At 49.5% G+C, this 20,024-nt stretch overlaps 1 protein-coding gene across 6 annotated transcripts in view; it reads left to right on the top strand.

Moving 5' to 3' along the window:
• The window catches only part of CD6 (CD6 molecule), a 44,532-nt gene that overhangs the window by 17,771 nt on the left and 6,737 nt on the right, over positions 1–20,024 (top strand). For 5 of the 6 annotated variants that reach the window (XM_070457426.1, XM_070457423.1, XM_070457422.1 and 2 more), the window contains exons 2-6: positions 13,204–13,272; positions 14,242–14,592; positions 15,137–15,448; positions 16,172–16,474; positions 17,932–17,997. In XM_070457426.1, the coding sequence (XP_070313527.1) occupies positions 13,204–13,272; positions 14,242–14,592; positions 15,137–15,448; positions 16,172–16,474; positions 17,932–17,997 (1,101 nt within the window). The remainder of the gene's footprint in view (positions 1–13,203; positions 13,273–14,241; positions 14,593–15,136; positions 15,449–16,171; positions 16,475–17,931; positions 17,998–20,024) is intronic. The other variant, XM_070457428.1, reaches the window with a different exon arrangement.

The raw sequence follows: 20,024 nt of genomic DNA on the forward strand, positions 1-20,024 counted from the left end.
ACATTATAGTTATAAGAATGTGATCATTCTGTATATTTTTAAAAAAGACTTTTTAATTTTAATTAATTTATTTTTTGACTGTGGTAGGTCTTTGTTGCTGCACTCAGGCTTTCTTTAGTTGTGGTGAGCGGGAGCTACTCTTCATTGTGGTGCACAAGCTTCTCATTGCGGTGGTTTCTCTTGTTTTGAAGCAAAGACTCTTGGTGCACGGGCCTCAGTAGTTGTGGCTCACAGGCTTAGTTGCTCTGCGGCATGTGGAATCTTCTCAAACCAGGGATTGAACCAGTGTCCCTTGCATTGCAAGGCAGATTCTTAACCACTGGACAGCCAGGAAAGCCCTCACCCTTTGTATTTTATTTATACTCTGCTTTTACCACTAATTGCACACTTGCACACACACATCTATCACACACATACATTGTGCTTGTTGATTCTGCAGGTCTTCTTGGCTACTTACTGGGGCCAAGGTATTGGAGTTTGTGTGATCTTGTTTCAGTCCTGTGAGGTTTTTATTACCTGTGAGGTGAGGGAGGCAAGCTGGGCATATGAAGAGATTCGCCCAAGGTTTTCATAATAAGCAAGAAGCTGGTTTTCAAACCCAAGTTTGTTCAGTTCCAATCCAGTGCCCTTTCTGCCGCCAAAAACCCAGTAGATGGTTCTACCCAAACCAGATTCTAGGACCCCATCCAAGACCGACTGAATTGAAATTTAGAGGAGGAAATTGGATGTCCTCCTCTTGCCATGGTCTGAATTCTTAGCAGGGGATCAAGAAGATGCAGTTAGTAAAAGGCCAGTGTCTCTGGCCTGCTGGGCTCAGATGGAGCCATATCCTTCCTGTTATGCCTTGGGATTTTTATTTTATTTTTTTTTTCATAATCCTCTATGTTCTCTGGTGTCCCATCTACCATCTGGTAGATGCAGGGAAGGTATCGCCTGGCATGGGAGCCTGAGCAAGCCTTGTGGCCAAGACCACAGAGCCTTTGCTTTTAAAGGAACTCGTTACCATGGAAACTGCAGTCCCCATCTCATATCTAGGAATGCTGGATGACATGTTTGTAGAGGTGGGGAAGGGAATAGTGAGTTGTGAGTGTGAGGCAGCTCTGCTAAGCTTCCTAAGAAAGATGGGGAGGCAGGAGGAAAGAAGGAAGTTTGGGGGAAACTGGAATTGTCCCTTTGCAGAGAAAACTGAGGCACCCTCGGACCCATCTTTATGCCTGGGATGAACATAAAGATAGTCAGTGACCAGCTGCCCTTCCATGTCCATTCAGGACTGAACAGGAAAAAGTGGATCAAAGCTTCAGAATGGGGGATGTAATGGCAGCTGTACCAGTCCTAAACATGTTACATATGCCATCCATGCACTCCTCAAAGCAATCCGATGTGGCCCATGTATTATGCCCAGCTCCAGGTTAAAACCCATCTAACAGAGCCCAGAGACTTTCCCAAGGCTGCATAGCTGGTGATTGACAGAGATGGGTTCAGATCGCTATTCTGTCTGTTCCCAAGGTCCCCACTCTAAGTCATGAAAAAATAACTTCCTGTTTGTTTCTTGTTTGGTTATTATAGATAAGCTTACTATGAACATATACGTAAAACTCTTTATATGAGCATGTGGTTTCATAAAATAAATGACTGTACCCATTTGCATTCCTAGCAACACCTTGGGAGAATTCCAGTTCCCCTGTATTCCTCACCAGTACTTGGTTTGTATGATCAGTATTTTGAATATTGCCTGTTTTAAAAGTGTGGAGACGTAGCTCACCAGCTCCTGATTGCATTTCCTTAATGATTCATGGGGCTTTCTGGGTAGCTCAGCTGGTAAAGAATCTACCTAAGACGCAGGAGACCCTGGTTCAATTCCTGGGTTGGAAAGTTCCCTGGAGAAGGGATCGGCTATGCACTACAGTATTCTTGGGCTTCCCTGGTGGCTCAGTTGGTAAAGAATCTGCCTGCAATGTGGGAGACCTGGCTTCAATCCCTGGGTTGGGAAGATCCCCTGGAGGAGAGCATGACAACCCATTCCAGTATTCTGGCCTGGAGAATCCCCGTGAACAGAGGAAAGTGGAGGGCTACAGTCCATGGGGTCACAAAGAGTGGGACACAACTGAGTGACTGAGCACAGTACAGCACAATGACTCATGATGTTGAACGTTTTTGTGTTCATTTTTGTGTTCATATCAAATACCTGTGTGTCTGATAAAATGTCTGTTCTTTTATTAGTAACTGTTCCACTAGTAGCTAGCTACTAGTAACTGTGTTGCTACAAGACAATGAATGTGTTGGAACCTGAAAAAAGAATTTCTTGAGTGCTAACTGTGAGGAAGATGCATCGGTGTTAGGGAGGCTGTGGACTCTGCCACTCCCAGGATCATCCCATTCACTCTTTCCTCCCTAATGCCTGCCCCAGGCCTTGCACATGGTCCGAGTTCGGCACATGTTAATGGAACTGAATGCAGACCAGCAATAGACTCATTTCTCAGCTTTCAGGATAACGTCGCTCACACGCCCTCACTTTCTTGAGCATGAGAGAAAGAGGAGGAGTTCCAGGAACTGAATGTACCCCAAAGCCAGTGGTGTTGCTTGATCTAATCTTTGAGCTTCCTCTCAATGCAGATTGTGAGTTGTTGTCCTTCACTTCCCCTGGGTTTGGTGATGGAAAGCGGGGGAATTCAGTCTGGCATGAAGGGAGGATGTCAGGCAGGTGAGCATCCTGGCTTGTACAATATGGTGACAAAAGACAGGTAAAAAGGTTAATTTCTTTGACCCAGGTGACTGAGGACCTTCGGGTCTGGGACCGTTGAAACCTTTGCCATCACCTTGCTCTGTCAGTCATGTGCTGTCTTAGCTTGGGCTGCTACAGCAAAATACCACAGATTGGGCGGTTTAAATGTTTGTGGCTTAAACAACAAACATTTGTTTCACATGGTTATGGAGGCTAAGAAGTCCAAGATCAAGGTGCTAGCAGCTTCAGTGTCTGGTAAGGGTCCTCTTCCTGGTTTGCAGACGGCCGCCTTCTTGCTATACTCTCACAGGGTAAAGAGATCTTCGGTCTCTCGCTTTTTTTCTCCATCATGAGGGCCCCACGCTCATAAGCTCATCTCACCCAAGTTATCTCTCAAAGCCCCACTTCCTCATACCATCACAGTGGAGATTAGGGCTTCAACATATTAATTTTTAGGAAGACACAAATATTCAATCCATAGCCTGTGCCTTTTGTTTTCCTTGTGTCCCTAAGCCCTTCCTAGGTATAGTGAGAGAGAATGAGAAGGAACAAACAAAAATTCTTGTAAAATAAGTTAAATACATTTAAGACACCAAGTTGCTGACTTTGTCTTTTTCCAGGGAGCTGGGGGGAAGGGAATTCAGCCTCATCTCGCTGGGTTTAGAAAGGCCCCAGTGGGTGCCGCTTGGTCTGTTCACTGTAGTCATGGATGTTGGTCACCTCTGGAAGCTGTGAGCCATACTGTCCAACTGAGCCCCCAGGACAGCCTCGGTCTCTGTGATAAACTCAGCCTAACCTCTCCAAGTCCCTTCAAAGATGGGGCACAGCTCTTCCCTCTGAATCAAGTCATACATTAATTGTGTGAACCAGCTATGCTTCCTTCAATTTTAATGGAATTATTGCCCCTCTGGGCTTTCTTTCCAGTTAACAATTGCCTTCCATCGAGTTTAGGGTTGACATGTACACACTGCTAGCGGGGAAGGAGAGGGTAGGACAAGTTGAGAAAGTAGCGCTGATATATATACACTGTCATGTGTAAAATCGAGAACTAGCAGAAAGCTGCTGTATAACACAGGGAGCCCAGCCCAGTACCCTGTGATGGCCTAGAGGTGAGGACTGGAGGGGGAGGGAGGCGCAAGGGAAAGGGGATATATATATATATGTGACTATGAGTAGTTCTTGATGTTCGGCAGAGACCACCACAACATTGTAAAGCAATTCGCCTCCAATAAAAAAAAGAAAGGAAAAAGAAAAAAGAAGAAGCCCAAATGCTTAGATGGAAGAGGAGGCAGTTGGCCAGAGAACAGGGGAAAGTGTTCCAACCTGAGGAAGTTGCATATGCAGAGACTGCAAAGTGAAGGAGGGGGAAAGACAAAGACAGAGGGAGAGAGAATGTGAATGACTCTTTCTAAAGCAGAAACGTGTTCAGTATGTTCGGGGCACAGAAGGGGATGATGAGATGATTAAAGAAACCCCCAAAGAGACATGAAGAACCTCATGGGCGATGAGGGCACTTAGGTCTCATTCTGTGGGCCATGGAATTTAAGAAGGAACATTAGAAGAATCAGTCTGGGGAGACTATGGAGAATTGATACGGGTGGGGAGCATGATGGCTGGGGTCCACTGAGAGACTGCTATAAGTCATCCAGATGGGAGCTGAGGGTGACCTGCTTCAGGTAACGGCATTTGAGAAATGATAATACCTGATGTTGGAGCAGGTACAGGAAACGGGCATTCTCAAATCTTGCTGCTGAGATAGCTGATGCAACTTTCTGGAAAGCAACTGAGGAATATGTAACAAAGCTTAAAAAACGGGTATTACTTTTGATTCAATAATTCCCTTTCTAGGACTTATTCTACATAAATAATTAAGAATGTGCAATTCTGTCAATATTAATTATAACAAGAAAATGTTGAAAACAAATGTCCAACACTGGATATCAAATATATATATGCAAATAGTATTTTAGACATTAAAACCATATTTTAAGAGAAAAATTAAAACAAATAACCACCAAGGGCCTACTGTGTAGCACAGGGAACTCTGCTCAATATTCTAATAATCTAAATGGGAAAAGGATTTGAAAAAGAATAGATACATATATGTGTGTGCATGCGTGCTACAGTTGTGTGAAATTCTGTGAAACCCCCATGGACTGTAGCCCACCAGGCTTCTCTGCCCAGGGGATTCTCCAGGCAAGAAAATGGGATTGGATTGCCATGCCCTCCTCCAGGGCATCTTCCCCACCCAGGGACTGAACCCATATCTCTTATGTCTCCTGCATCAGTAGGTGGGTTCTTTACCACTAGCGCTACCTGGGAAGCCCTACCAGGAAAGTCCCTAAAATAAAGATTATAAAAGAAAACAAAGCATTTTAGAGGTTTACTGTTCCACTAAGGATCATTGTTGTTGTCAGGCCCTAAGTCATGTCCAACTCTGCGACCCCATGGACTGCAGCACGTCAGGCTTCCCTGTCCCTCACTATCTCACTGAGTTTGCTCAAACTCATGTCCGTTGAGTCAGTGATGCCATCCAGCCATCTCATCCTCTGTTGCCCCCTTCTCCTCTTGCCCTCAGTCTTTCCCAGCATCAGGGTCTTTTCCAATGAGTCGGTTCTTTGCATCAGGTGGCCAAAGTATTGGCCCTTCAGCTTCAGCATTAGTCTTTCCAGGGAATATTCAGGGTTAATTTCCTTTAGGATTGACCGATTTGATCTTCTTGCAGTCCAAGGGACTCTCAAGAGGCTTCTCCAGCACCACAATTCGAAAGCATCAATTCTTAAGCACTCAGCCTTCTTTATGGTCCAACTCTCACACCTGTACAGGACTGCTGGAAAAACCATAGCTTTGACTATACAGATCTTTGTCGGCAAAGTGATGTGTCTGCTTTTTAATATACTGTCTAGGTTTGTCATAGCGTTTCTTAGCTATTAGTAAATAAATCTAGTATTAAACTTTAAAAACAAAGAACAAAAATAATTGCTGTCCATCAACAACCTCAAGGGACTCTTCTAAAACAAAAAAAACCATTCACTGGAATTCCACACTCTCTGGCTCAGGCTCCTCCCCCTAAACTCCCTGGGCATATTAGTCATTGATCGGCTCTTCTTTTCCAACCCAGTTCTCTTCTGGCCTCAGAACTGAGACGAGGGAGTTCAGGTGACTCTGGAGCCAGGCTGTGTGGCGAGCGGGTGGAGACGGGGTGGGGATGATCGTGGCTGGGCTGCCAGACCTTGCCGTTGTTGTGGGGCCAGGGGACAAAAGCCATCCCAGAGGCTCCTGCCCTGGGAAAGGACAGTTTCCTCCCTTCTGCGCATCTTTACAGTCAGGGCCCTTGTAGGACTTGGTCCCTGAGGCTTGACTCGGTGCTGAGTTGTATCACGTTTGCTGTTTAGTCGCTCAGTCGTCTCTCTTTTGTGACTCCATGGACTGTAGCCCGCCAGGCTCCTCTGTTCACAGGATTTTCAAGGCAAGAATACCAGACTGGGTTGCCATTTCCTTTTCCAAAAGGGTGGTACTCTCCCACTGGGAGTCGAACCCGGGCCACCTAGGTCAAAACCAGGAATCCTAACTGCTAGACATGTGGGAGACAATGGGATATATCACCTTTGGGGATGGGCTATCTGAGTTCAGGGCTGGCTGAGCATGGCAGAGTTGGGAGGAGTTTGGAAGCCCATTCGAGTGGTCAGAGATCTCTGCCCCTCACCCTCGGCATGGTCACTGAACCAGAAAGCAAGATGCTGGATTCCAGTCCAGTGGAGTAGACTGGCTAAGAGTGTGGGTTCTTGAAACAGTCAGCCTGGGTTTGAATCCTTGTTCAGTCACTCAGTTGCTGTTGTGTCCGACTCTATAGGTTAGAATCCTAGCTTTGCTATTTTCTAGCTGTGTCATCTTGGGCAAATTACTACTAAATTTTTTGCTCCGTGGTTTCCCTACTTTGTGGACTCTTTATGAGAATTTAATCAGTTAATTCATCTAAAGTATTTTTAAAAGGATTAATGTGTAAAAGTAGTGAATAAATGTCAGCTGTATCATTGAGCTGTGCCTGGAGATTGTAGTGGGTACTCGGCATGTCTTAGGGCCTCCACTTTCCCCATCGGAGCAATTGGAAGAACCACAATGTCCTTCCCTTATTCCCTACCCTTTGAACTTGAGATCCCTGAGACGGGCAATGACTCTCCTCAGTGTAGGTTGGAAGTAGAACACTAGATGCCCATCTGGTTGTTTCCCAAATGTCCGTCTGCAAACTGGGAATGGCAGTCCAGTGCCCACCCAGTGAATCTCAGGGCCAGGGGTCAGTTGGATGTTTCTGGACCACTCTCTGAATCAGTGCTGCCCTCTGTGAATATCTGGGCCCCCACCTCGAACCTAGGAGGCAAGCCATCCTGGGGTCAACTAGTCTTCATCACCTTTCTCAGGTAACAAAAGTGGGTTTGCATGAACATGATTCATGGTGGTGTCCAGGCCATCAGGCCTACACTGCTCCCAAAGTTTGTGGGCACTGCAGCCCCAGGGGCCTGGTCCCAGTCCTGGAGAGGTGGGCACTCTGCCCTTTCCCCAGCAGTGCCCTGGAGCAACAGCTGGGGAGAACACTGCACTGGGGTCTGTGGGCCTTGGGGTACACATGGGGCTCTTAGACTCTCATAGGACTGACGGCAATGAAACTGCTCACAAACAGAGTACAGACTTGCCTGTTGGCTGGGGTCACAGAGGAAAAGCCCAGGGTGCAATGAGTGGCTATACGAGAGAGCTGAATTTGGAAGACCTTCAGAAGCCTAAAGCCAAGGGCGGGGCGGGCACTGGAGGGGAGAGAGAACTGTGTATCCTGCTTGTTGTTGTTCAGTCCCTCAGTCGTGTCCAACTCTCTGCAACCCCATGGACTGCAGCACCCCAGTCTTCTCTGTCTTTCAGCATCTCCCGGAGCTTGCTCAAACTCATGTCCATTGAGTCGGTGATGTCATCTAATCATCTTGTCTTCTGTCGTCTCCTTCTCCTCCTGCCTTTGATCTTTCTCTGCTTAAATTGATCACTTAACCTAGCAACATGTCCTTAAAAACTCTTGGTTACTTTTTTTTTGCAAATATTTTTTACATTTTGTGTTTTCCTACCCAAACTCCCCTTTCCTTCTAGACAAATGAGTGGTCTCCGGTTGGGGTTTTGTGGTTGTTGTTGCTATATTTACTATTAGAAACTACATAGCATCAAGCTTTTTCCTTAGTAGGGCCACAGCTCAAGGTGCTCCAAGGCACTGAGCTCCCTGGGGACATTGCCTCCCTTAATCCTCGAGGCAAGCCCACCCTGTGAGTACTTGCTCCTGTTACACAGAAGGGCCGCTGAGGCTCAGTGAGGTCAATGATTTGCCCGAGTCACATGGTTACAAACAGGGCTCAGCTGGAAAAAAAGAATTGAGAACGTTCCAATTTCTGACTTCTGGCTGCTTACTGCTGTGTATTCCTGATCATTTCTTTAGGAACAGTTCTCAGAAGTGGAATTACTGGATCAGAAGGGCCTGGTTTGTTTTTTTATTTTTAAGGCTGTTGACACATGTGCTCACAAACACTTTACATTGATATCAAAGAAAGAAAGATATGCTTTCAGCAAAAATCACCTTCCACGCTGGTTCTTCTTTTTTTAAAAAAATATTTATTTGGCTGCACCAGGTTATAGCTTGTGAGATCTAGCTCCCTGACCAGGAATCGAACCTGGTTTCCCTGCATTGGGAGCTTGGAATCTTAGTCACTGAATCACCAGGAAAGTCCTCGTGTACATTTTGTAGCCCCTCTCCACCATGCTTTTGTGTCTCCACAGCATCTCTCCATCCATCATCCACTCGGTGTGCATCTACCATGCACCTACCTGTTACTCGAGGCATCGGTGGGGCCGGGGCTGCAGGTTCCCTCAGCTACAGTAGCTGGTGTTTATCTCACTCCCCTACGTGGGTGTGCGGGTGTGACCAGGCCTGCATTCCCCCAGCCCCTACAGGGACCTGAAACTCTCCCCGCAGGCCTTGTTCTGACACTGGGCTGGCCAGCTGGGGCATCGGCTGGGAAAACACCCCACTTTCCTTTAGTGTCTGTACCTCCTCCCTCCCTGTGTCTCTCATTTCCCGGAAGCCAAGGGGGAATCCCACAGGCCTGGGTGACCCAGGAAAGGGAGAAGTGGCCCATTTTCTTGGGCTCCAGGAAAGGTGGCTCTGCAGTGCTTTCATTTTCCCTGTCCTCCGTCTCCTTCACTTCATCCTCCCCTGGCATCTTCCTCTTGCCACCCCAGGCAACATCCTGCCCCACTCTGCTTGGGACCAGCCTAAAAAAGCTGCCACCTTCCTGGGCCGGGGGTAGCTCTCTCAGCTTCTTTCCTCTCTCACTGGGAAACCCTCCCTTCCTTTCCTTATCCCTCTTGGTCCATAAGTTTCCAGAATGTGGGCTTAACTCAAGACAGTTTTCTGGGTATACACAACAACTGAGGCATCCCTGATGGCTCAGAGAGTAAAGAATCTGTCTGCAATGCAGGAGACCTGGGTTTGATCCCTGGGTTGGGAAGATCCCCTGGAAAAGGGAATGGCAACCCACTCCAATATTCTTGCCTGGAGAATCCCCGTGGACAGAGAGCCTGATGGGCTACAGTCCACGGGGTCACAAAGAGCTGGACATGACTGAACAATTAACACACACACACGGGAGAGTTTCAGGTGGTAAATGAACTGAGCATTAAATAACCCTGAGCTACTTAGCAAGAAAAGTTTTCAATTATTTTATTTTCAGTGCTCTGTCATTCTTGCTGATCTCCTCAAAGAGTCTCTATTTGATGATGATGTGTCTTTCAACATTTATAATGTGACTTTATTTTTGTTTATGGGGGGAGAATATGTCTTTATTAATTTTTATTTTTTGGCCACACCGTGCAGCATGTGGGATCTTAATTCCCTGCCCAGCGATCAAACCCACACATTCTGCATTGGAAGCATGGAGCATTAACCACTGGACCACCAGGGGAGTCCCTAATGTGGATTTATTTTTAGTGTACTTATTTTTACAATTCCTTTCTGTTTTAGGCAAGCAGTACAAAATACCCATTTATATTGTTATATTTTCTAATTTTTCTGCATACCTACCTCTGTACCTAATCTCATATAGATGGAGTCTATATAAAATCATGTACAATCATCTATATACATGATTTTTTGAAGTGTAGCCTTTTTTCTCTTTCTTTCATCACTTGTTTCTTTTTTCTCTCCCTCTTCTCTTCTCCCACTCGCAAGACCAGCAGCATAATTTGCAGGGCCAAGTGCAATATGAAAATGCAGTACCTTATGCTTCAAAATTGTTAAGAATTTTGAGATGGAGACGACAGAGCATTAGACCAAGTCCAAGACTTTTCTAAGTGCAGGGCCCTCTGATGCACAGGCCACCCGGCTTGTGGGATCTTAGTTCCCTCAGCAGGGATTGAACTCATGCCCTTGGCAGCAGAAGTGCTGAGTTCTAACCACTGCACCACCAGGGAATTTCCACTCACCTTTCTAATTTACCCATTTTCATAACCTGGTCTGTGTTCTTCCATACGTTCCTCCATGTTCACATGATCATACCAATTCCCATGGAAATCCCTCCAAATGGTATAAGTCTATTTTATTCTTTACAAAGACTGCATAAGATGTCATGATGTAAATAGACCATATTTATTCTGCAATTTTCCCAACACATTGGCATTCACTTCTTCCAATTGTTTGCTGTTCAAAAAACTGTAATGAATATTTTTACATTCGGGCATCTTTGCATTGTAAAGTGAATTCTCAAGACAGGGTAAAGGTTCCTTTTCAGATGAATTTATTGCAGCAAAAATGTGAATCAAATTTATGGAAAAATGTGAAACATAGGCAGAAACAAGGTCTGGGAAGTGAGGATCCTGCATTGGGCCCTCTGTGAACTGAGGCCTGGATGGAAGGAGGCTGAGAGGTAATGTCTACTTTTGTTTCTGCAGCACAGAAGTCCAAACACAAAAGTCAGCATCACTTCTTGGGATAAGGGACAGGAAAATGCCCGTGACACAGAAAACAAATCGAGTATCGCTGATATCAGTAAACTGCCTTGGCAACAGTTGTCCTTGGAATTGACACCCCCTGCTCACTGTTTCACTCAGTCAGTCAATCAACAAACACTGTGTTGGGTACCCTGGGGGATATGGGGTTGACCCAGACTTTGGCCCTGCCCTCCAGGGTTTTCTGATCTAGTTGAAAACATGTGTGCCTTTATGTATGAGAAATATTTTCTCAGACCCACAGAGAGGTGTACAGAAGTGAGCTAGAGCCCCCCTAATACACACATACAGTTACAGCCTCATACACACTCATATATACATGCAAAGACATACACATCAGGGTACACATACTGCCACAACCACATACACACATACACACACACACCGCAATCACACACACGAGCACTGCAGCCAGCATTCCAATTCCCCCAACCCCTCCCCCCTTTCCCAGCACACACAGAAATAACAATTATACTGGCGTGCTGGGACCATTGCTGTGGGAACTGAGATTCTGAAATTCTAACTTGAGGGCATCTGAATTCTTGCTCCGACTATGATATTAGCTGCAGAGTCTGTGCTCTGAATTCTGAGTCATTTCACCCTCAGGAGGTCAGGCTAGGCAGTCAACCAGGGAGTTGGTGAGAACAGGCAATTAAAGGTCTGATTATTTTCTGTCTGAGTGATGGAGTAGCCTTGTCCGATGTTTGTAGGGAAGCTGTGTCTACAGGTACGTGCATGCATATGTGTGTGTGTGCGCACGCGCGCATGTGCACAGGTGTGTATGCTCATCCAGGAGTGAGTCCATGGGATAGTCTCAGATGAGGCCGAGATTGTGTAGCAGTCATGCCTGAATCTTCAGCTCTTGTATCATTCAGGCCAGGCCGGGCTAGGCTGTGATAATAAATATATCTCAAAAACCTTCATTTAGTTGTTGAGTCGCTAAGTGGCTTAACACTAAAAAGCCTCACTTACACAAAATTCAAAGTGGGTCAATATCCCTCTCCATCCTGTGGTTGAATCTGGAATCCAGGATCTCTAATTCGGCCATAACAGAGCAGAAAGAGATGGAGGAGGCTCACTGACTCTTACCTACCTTGGCCTGGCAGTGGGCATATGTCTTTCTGCCTAGACATCAAGGGCTCCAAACTAAGGGCAGGAGAACCTGGACCCATAGAGGAGTTCCTTAGTAAGCACACAGTCCCAACCATATCCCCCCTTCATGCTTCTGCAAAGCAGAATATCCCTGCCTAGCATGGAGCCCATTCCTTGAAGACAGCTCAGATCCTGGCTCTGCCACTTGCTAGCTGGGTGGCTTCAGGCCATGTATCAGCCAGCATCCCAACAGGAAACAGGTGGTACCTTCAAAATAGGAGTTTGAAGGGGTCTTATTTGGAAAGAATAATGTGATAACCAGGTGCTTGGAGCAGCTGAGCTGTCACCACCCTTAGCCAGAGGAGACAAGACCATAGAGCAGTAAGTGAGATCCAGAAGGAGAAAGTCAGCAGAGGTGAGCCCCTGGAGATAAGCAATGACCTTCAGATGAAGGGTCAGGCTACCCAAGGGATCGCACGAGCAGGAAGTCAGGAGGATAACACCACGACTTCACGGCTTCACTTCTTCCCTCCCTCCTCTCTCTGGGAGGCTCCCCACTGGCTTAGCCCAACAGAATCCCAAAGGCCCTACGAGATGCTGATTTAGTCCAAACAGGTCAGCCTCTCAGGGCAAAGTGGACAGAGGTTCTGAAGGAACAAATTGACAGTCTGGCACAGACAACTGATTTCTATTTTCTGGGCTTCCCTTCTCTAATTTCTTAAAAGTGGATGCTAATACCTACCTCACTGTCTTATTGAAGGAAAATGAAATACTGTATGCAAAGACCTGGCATATAGTCAGCCCTCGGCAAATGTTAGTTTATCAGTGTGTGAAGGTACTTCGTAGTCCTCTCAGTCTAGGATGTGCCAACTTCCCTAAAGTCTGGTATGAATTTCTCAAACGAATTTTTCAAGCCAAAAGTGTTTTTCCTAATAATAACTCCCATTTTCGAGCTACTTATATTTGTGAAGTATTTTATTGGTATTGTCTCCTTTTAGCCTTACAATACTTTCTTAAGTGTTACTGTAAATGAATTGGGACTCTGGCCGAGAGCAGTGAGTAACCCCTCTGTGGTCACTCAGCCAGTGAGTGGGTCTGGCCCCAAAGCCACAGTTGTTCCTTTCTGCTCTCTCTTCTGATTTCTGAGCATGTGTGCACAATAATAGATGAAGTGGGGGGGTGCTGAGAATTTCCGTGCCCTGAAGGAGGTAAATGCCCACAAGTTGAGGGCCCTGTCTTAGCAGAGGCCCCATGTAGACACTGCAGGCTCCAGTGAGTGCCCCTGCCGTTCACCTGTGTGCCCTCCCCAGGCCAGAGTTCACTCACCCACCACAGCTGTTGCTGGTTAATTTCAGGTCACCCACCTCTGACCCCATCTGACCAGCCCAACACCACCAGTGCAGAGAGCCAGACCTTGGAGCCAGGTGAGGAACGATCTTACTGGGCTCATAGGCAGTTTTCTGAGACCAAGCAGGTAGTCTACTGGTGTGATGGAAAAGGGAAATGGGGGGTTTTTATGGTACCAGGGAGGTTCCCTAACTTCAGACAACACTTCTCCTTCCTGACCCAATGCCTAAAGTTCCACCCCTAGATTCACTTTGAGATCTTAGTGCTACTGTCTTTGAGAGGCTATTGATCAAAAATCATGCACATGTGGGCAAAGTATTCAGTGAGCATTTAAAGAGGATTTGTTGAGAACAAGCTAAAGGACTCTTGGTAGGGGTAGTGGGGTTCCATCAGATGGGTCCTTGTTTAACTCAACAGATGTTTAAGGATCTACTCCGTGCAAAGTTTTGTGCAACCCTGGGCAGAAACAGGAGGCATCTCTGGGGAAGAGGGAATCACCATCCACTGAAATGGCCCATCTTTAACCCCATCATCGACCCCATGTCCATCCTTCAAGGCTCCGGGGTCATGATCGCATCCTCCTTGGTAGTACCCTCAAAATAGTGGAGGAGCCTGGGAGGGGAAATATGGCCCCCATAGTACCGGGAGGAGGTGGGGGTGGGGGAGGGGAGGAGGGATGGGGGTGTCTCTGAGTCCACAACCTCCTTTCACACAAAGTGACTCTGGAGGCGGAGGCAAGAGAGAAGAGTTTGTGGGGACTGGACACCCCAGGGCTAACTCATCTTAACCTCTAATCACCTTCGGCCCTACCCTCTCCTGATGCTAAGGAGGACCAAAGGGTCAGGGGAGGAGTCAGCCCAGCCCCCATTTTGCAGACAGGAAGGCTGAGGCCCAGAGCGGGTAGGGGACCGCCCAAGGTCACGCAGCAGATCCTTGGTAGCGCCCTCGGCCACTCCCCTCACCCCCCCCCCCCCCGCCCCCATTTCCATCCCTGGGTCGGCAGCATCAGCATCTGCCGAGGTTCAGGTGGTGTCTGGCGCTTTCAGGGGAGCGACTCCAGGTCCGTCTGGTGAATGGGAGCAGCCACTGCGACGGGACAGTGGAGATCTGGTTCAGGCAGTCGTGGCAGCCCGTGTGCGGGGTGCTCTGGGAGCTCGATACTTCCCACGCCCTGTGCAGCTGGCTGGACTGCGGCCAGGCTCACCCGCTGGAACTGCCGGTCCTACAGACCCCGGAGCCACCGCCCGGGGCAGCCGCGGGGAACGCCAGCTGGGCGCCGAATACCACGTGGGTCCTGGCCCCTGCGGTCCAGTGCAGTCGCCCCGAATGGCTGAGCTGCAAGGTGGTGGAGCGCGGCTGCCGCAGCGAAGAGTGGCCGGCCCAGGTCAGCTGTACAGGTACGAGCGGACCAACCCGCACCTGCCACCAGGCCCCTTGCCCGTCCCACCTCTCAGACCTTCGGCCTCTGCCCCTCCCTTCTGTCCTCAGTTCTGGCCCCTGGGGCCCAAGCATAGCCCTCTGAACTGAAATCCCACCCACCAGCGACGCAAATACAACTGGTTCCCGCACCTGCGGCGCCAGCAGGGCCCCAGGCCCCTAGTACATTAAACACGCCAGGTTCCCAGCATCTCTTAGCTCTTAGGCTCCCCAGGCCCCAGACCTGTTTTTCAGGCCCCGCCCACCGGGCCTCTAGCCCCACCCACTAGCCCGGGGCCCAGAGAGGAGATTCCTCAATACCGCCCACCAGGCTACTAGCCCCTCCCGCTGGTTCCCCAACCCGAGGTCCCCAGCCTTGACAGGCAGTCTTCTCGAACCCCTCTCACTGGGTCTACAACCCCGGGAAACCATCCCATGCCCAGTCCCGACAGACGATCCTCTCACCCCTTCCCTTCCTCTCCCTCTTTCCTCCCATCCCCAAACCCCTTCTCCTCCCATCCCCAGGAAAACGCGATTTGAAATTGGTGGGTGGTGGCAGCCCATGCGAGGGCCGAGTGGAGATGCTGGAGCATGGCCAGTGGGGTTCGGTGTGTGACGACACGTGGGACCTGGAGGATGCTCACGTGGTGTGCCGGCAGCTGGGCTGCGGCTGGGCCGTCCAGGCCCTGCCCGGCTTGCACTTTGCCCCTGGCCAAGGACGCATCCACCGGGACCAAGTGAACTGCAGCGGGTTGGAGACTTACCTGTGGGACTGCCCGGGGCTGCCCGGAAATGGGTATTGTGGCCACAAGGAGGACGCTGGAGTGGTGTGTTCAGGTGAGTGGGCGATGCTGAACCAGGGTCATCCAGGACTCACTGTAGGCCTGCTGGGCCTCCATGAGTGCTGGAGAGACCCACCCTGCCCGCGGGAGGTCCCAGTCCAAAGGGAAGGTGAGACCCAAACAAACATAATCCAGGAGAGAGAGTGGCACATGACCTAAGAAAGGCAGCCAGGTGGAGTTAAGAGGCAGCAGACAGTGCAGAGCTGGAGGGTGAAACCTGCCCTCCTCCTGGAGTGGGTGACGTTAGAGATGAGGCTCTTCCTGAGCGAGAGTTGGTCACCTGGTTCAGTGCAGCAAGGGGAACTGGAGGCAGGGAGGTCCTGAGGAGGTCGTCAGCAGCCCCCCGATGAGGGCTGGAAGTTCTGGTTCAGCCAGGGCTTCTCTTCTTGTGCCCGAGAATGGAGAGGCAAGAGCGATCTTGTCCAAGGTATATTCTGAATCAGTAGGTCTGAGGCAGGGCTTTAAAGTCTGCATTTCTAATAGGGTCCCAGGGGATACTGAAGTTGCTGGTCCTTGGACCACGCTTTAAGCAGCAGAGATGTAGACGGCACAGGGTCAGCCAGAGCAGATGGGGCAGACGAGAGGGGCGTGCAGAGGCAGAAGGGAAAGCATCTGGAGACCCCTTGGCTCTGGGGAGTCTGCATCCGTAGGTCAGGGCTGCTGGGGGTTTCCACCCAAAGGATCCTGACCTGACTCTGACCTCCCCCACCCCCTGCAGAGCACCAGTCCTGGCGCCTGACCGGGGGCACTGACCCCTGCGAGGGGCAGGTGGAGGTGTACTTCCGAGGGGTCTGGAGCACAGTGTGTGACAGTGAGTGGTACGACTCAGAGGCCAACGTGCTCTGCCAGGACTTGGGCTGTGGGACCGTGGCCCGGGTGCCCAAGGGGCTGCCCCACTCCTTGTCGGGCAAGATGTACTACTCATGCAAGGGAAGGGAGTCCACCCTCTCCAAATGCTTCTGGCGGTTCAACAACTCCAACCTCTGCAGACAGTCCCAGGCAGCCAGGGTCCTCTGCTCAGGTACCCCTCCTCCTCCTCCCCACTCCACTCCCCCATCCCCTGGAACTCCATCTGAATCCACAGCCTAAGAACTTGTAGCCCAAGGACTAGAGCTTGGGCTAGATCAGGAATGGCAAATACTGGCATAAGAGGGACCGTGGCCCTCACCATGCCCAGGGTACATGGTATTGACCAGGGTATTCTTTTACCCAGATCCTTGACACAGCCCTGGAATCATGAATCCAATCTTTATTAAGGCATTATTATATATGAAGCAGTGTTCCCTAGTGACTGGAGTTGGCTCAGGAAGTGAAACCAATTTGCCATTCTAGGGCTGGTGATCACCATAAAAATAAATTAGAAGACACTAATAATATTAGTCACAGTGTCTGGAGCCCTAATCAGATGCCAGGCATTCCTAGGGACTTGGTATGTATTTCAGCAAAGCCTCCTACCTGCTCTATGAATTGGGTTTCACCGAGTCTAAGATGGCATTGATCATAAGTCACACTATTATTGGGTTTCCCTGGTAGCTCAGCTGGTAAAGAATCCTGCAATGCAGGAGACCCTGGTTTGATTCCTGAGTCAGAAAGATCCACTGGATAAGGGACAGGCTACCTACTCCAGTATTCTTGGGCTTCCCTTGTGGCTCAGCTGATAAAGAATTTGCCTGCGATGCGGGAGACCTAGGTTTGATCCCTGGGTTGGGAAGATCCCCTGGAGAAGGGAATGGCTACCCACTCCAGTATTGTGGCCTGGAGAATTCCAGGGACTAGTCCATGGGGTCGCAAAGAGTTGGACGCGACTGAACAACTTTCACTTTCACACTGTTATTCTTTTATGCACCATCTGGGACAAAAATGCTGCCAAAATAAACTCTTGATGTGCCATCAATTGAATTGATTGATATTACCACCCCTATTTCCGAGGTGTTAAAATGTGAAGAAGCAAAAGCATTAGACTTGAACAAATACAGTGTCAGCATCTCTGTGGAGTTCAGACATCAGGCTATGAATTCCGGCTCTGCTAATTACCAGCTGGGAGGCTTCATTCATGAATATGCAGATGTTGATACCAGGCACTTCACAGAGTAGCTAGGAAATCAGACAATATCCACTATGGAATGTTGTAAGCCCCCTCCCTTACCAGTCAAATGATTATGATAATGATGAGACTTCCTGAGGCAGGTGTGAAGAACAAATTCAATACAAGATGGAAATATTTGTGTTCTCTAGCAGGTTATACAGAAGGAAAGGCTAATTCTTTCATTAGCCCTTTATTTTAACCAAAGAATCATCCTTGCCTTTAATCCATCAGATCCTCTTTATTGTGGAGTGTGGGACTCAGCCATGTGCCCCGGTGGGAACACGCCCCCAGTTTTAGGCCACTTGTCTGTCCTGTCCACTTTCTAGCACAAAGCCCAGCCACCCAGGTGCTTGGGTGCTTGTGCTGAGTGAATGAGCGGTGCTTTCTAACAGGTGCCCGGAGTCTGCTCAATCTGTCCACTACTGAAGTCCCTGCAAGTGGTCAGCCGGTCACTGTGGGTGAGTATCCCTGGGGGCAGTTTTTCAGAAGCTTGGGTGCATGCATGCATGGTGTGTGTGTGTGTGTGTGTGTGTGTGTGTGTGTGTCTGAGAAAGGGGTCTGATGGTCTGTCCCCTATCCCCCACCTCCAGACAATGAACTTGATTCCCCAACTGTCCTTGGGCTCTCTGGATGTTCTGTGCTCTGCTCACTCACCTGCCTCTGCATGTCAGCTCCACAGTTCCCTGAATCCTGACCATTCCATGGACAGGAATCCTCTTCCCACTCTCCGTGAGCTGGTGTAGGGCAGGAGGATAGAGTTGGAGAGAGTCAGAGCTGATCTGACACCAGCCAGAGAGTGGGGACACCGAGGGTAGCAGCCAGTGTGTTTATAATGTTCTGGGCACTGGCCAGGGCTTTACAGTCATTATTTCCCAACCCTTTAATCCTCCCAGCAGCCCCCTGGGGAGGTCTTCCCTCGACCCTTACACAGAAGAAGCAGCTCAGGCTCAGAGGGTGGGTTGGCAGCCTGCCACTGTTGCCTGGAACCTGCATCTGAGGCTCTGAACTCCGAATACACTTGGTCTGTCCTCCAGCTGTGTGTAGCTTAGCCATCTCGGGAATCAACTTCTGGGGTCCAACCCTCAGCTGTACCTCTTGCTAGTTATGTGATGCTGGGCAATTCTTAACCTCTCTGAGCCTCAGATCCTAGACTACAAAATGAGGATGAGAATCACAGTACTTCTCACCTAGCATTGTTGCTGTGAGTCTCCGGTGAAGAGCACACGTCACAACAGGGCTCAGGACACAGTAAGCATTGCCTGGGCATCAGTTATTCTTGTTTATTGATTCAGTCCAGGCGTGGAGCCCCTTGGAAGCCCCAGGATAAGCACAGGGGTCAGTCCTCATTCATAGGCTTACCCCTCCCTCTGCTCCTGGCTCCCTCTTTCAGATCCTCTCCAGAGGCAGTGGGTAGCGTGGGGAGGGGACAGAAGGCCACCAAGTCCTGCCAGAGAACCTAGCGATGGATGAGGGCACAGAGTGGAAATGAAAAGCTTTAGGGTGAACTCCTGTCAGGACCCCTAAACATACCCTCTCACACTTTTAATTCCTGAGATTGGGGTAGGGGACCACGCTGCCCTCAGAGGAGCAAAGCACTTATGGAGACCTATTCTCCAAGGATCACACTCCAGCCTGTGATCCAGCAGCCCCTCCTTCAGCCTCTGACCCTCTTGGCTCATGTTCACAGGTCTCCCCCAGACCCCCAGCCTAGTCTTTCCCTTGCACCTTCTTTCTGCTGATAAATCCAGTTCCCACGCTGGCCCAAACTGCTCCATTTTCAAGAAGAGGGCAAAAAGTGAGGATGGGAAGATGGGTGATCCTCCTAGGGGGAGCAGACACTGCTGCGAGTCAGGGGGCCTGGGTGAGCTCATCCCCCCAGCCTCCCATGTTACTGTCACCTCCCTTCCTCCAGCCCTGAAGTCTGCATACCCCAGGCCTTCTGCACTGAGCAGGAGCATGGGTGATGAGGGTGAGGGTTTCACTGTGGCCTCCATCCATTCTCTGCTCTGCGTTATTTTCAGCAGGGGTGGGGTCGGGAGGGAGGGGAAGGCCAGCAGTCACACCAGGGCTTCAGGGCTGGAAGGTCTGGGGTTCTGACCCTCACCCCTGCCCTCAGGGAGTGCAGCTCCAGTAGGGGGGTTGCATCTGGGCCAAGGGAAGGAGATCTCCCTCTCTCCTGATGATCTGTTCCCAGCCTGCAGAGGCTCAGAGCCACCTTCTCTGGGAATCCAGCCCTGGTCTAACCCACAGAGAATCAGTGTCCCTTGGAGGGATGCACACCTGTCCGTACCTTCATCACAGCAGGCATCTCACTGAATTGGACTGAGTCAGCTTGTCCATCCATCTTCCCATTAGACAGAGACAGAGACCCTCAAGGCCTGTGACACTGCTGTCCTATTTGTCTCCCCAGGTCTAGTGCCTGGCACGTTGTGGGTGCTCAGTGATTATTGAGCAGAGACAGATCCATGTGGGCTGGTGGCCAGGA

Source organism: Odocoileus virginianus, chromosome 28, assembly GCF_023699985.2.
Source record: "Odocoileus virginianus isolate 20LAN1187 ecotype Illinois chromosome 28, Ovbor_1.2, whole genome shotgun sequence".
Classification (NCBI taxonomy): Eukaryota; Metazoa; Chordata; class Mammalia; order Artiodactyla; family Cervidae; genus Odocoileus; species Odocoileus virginianus.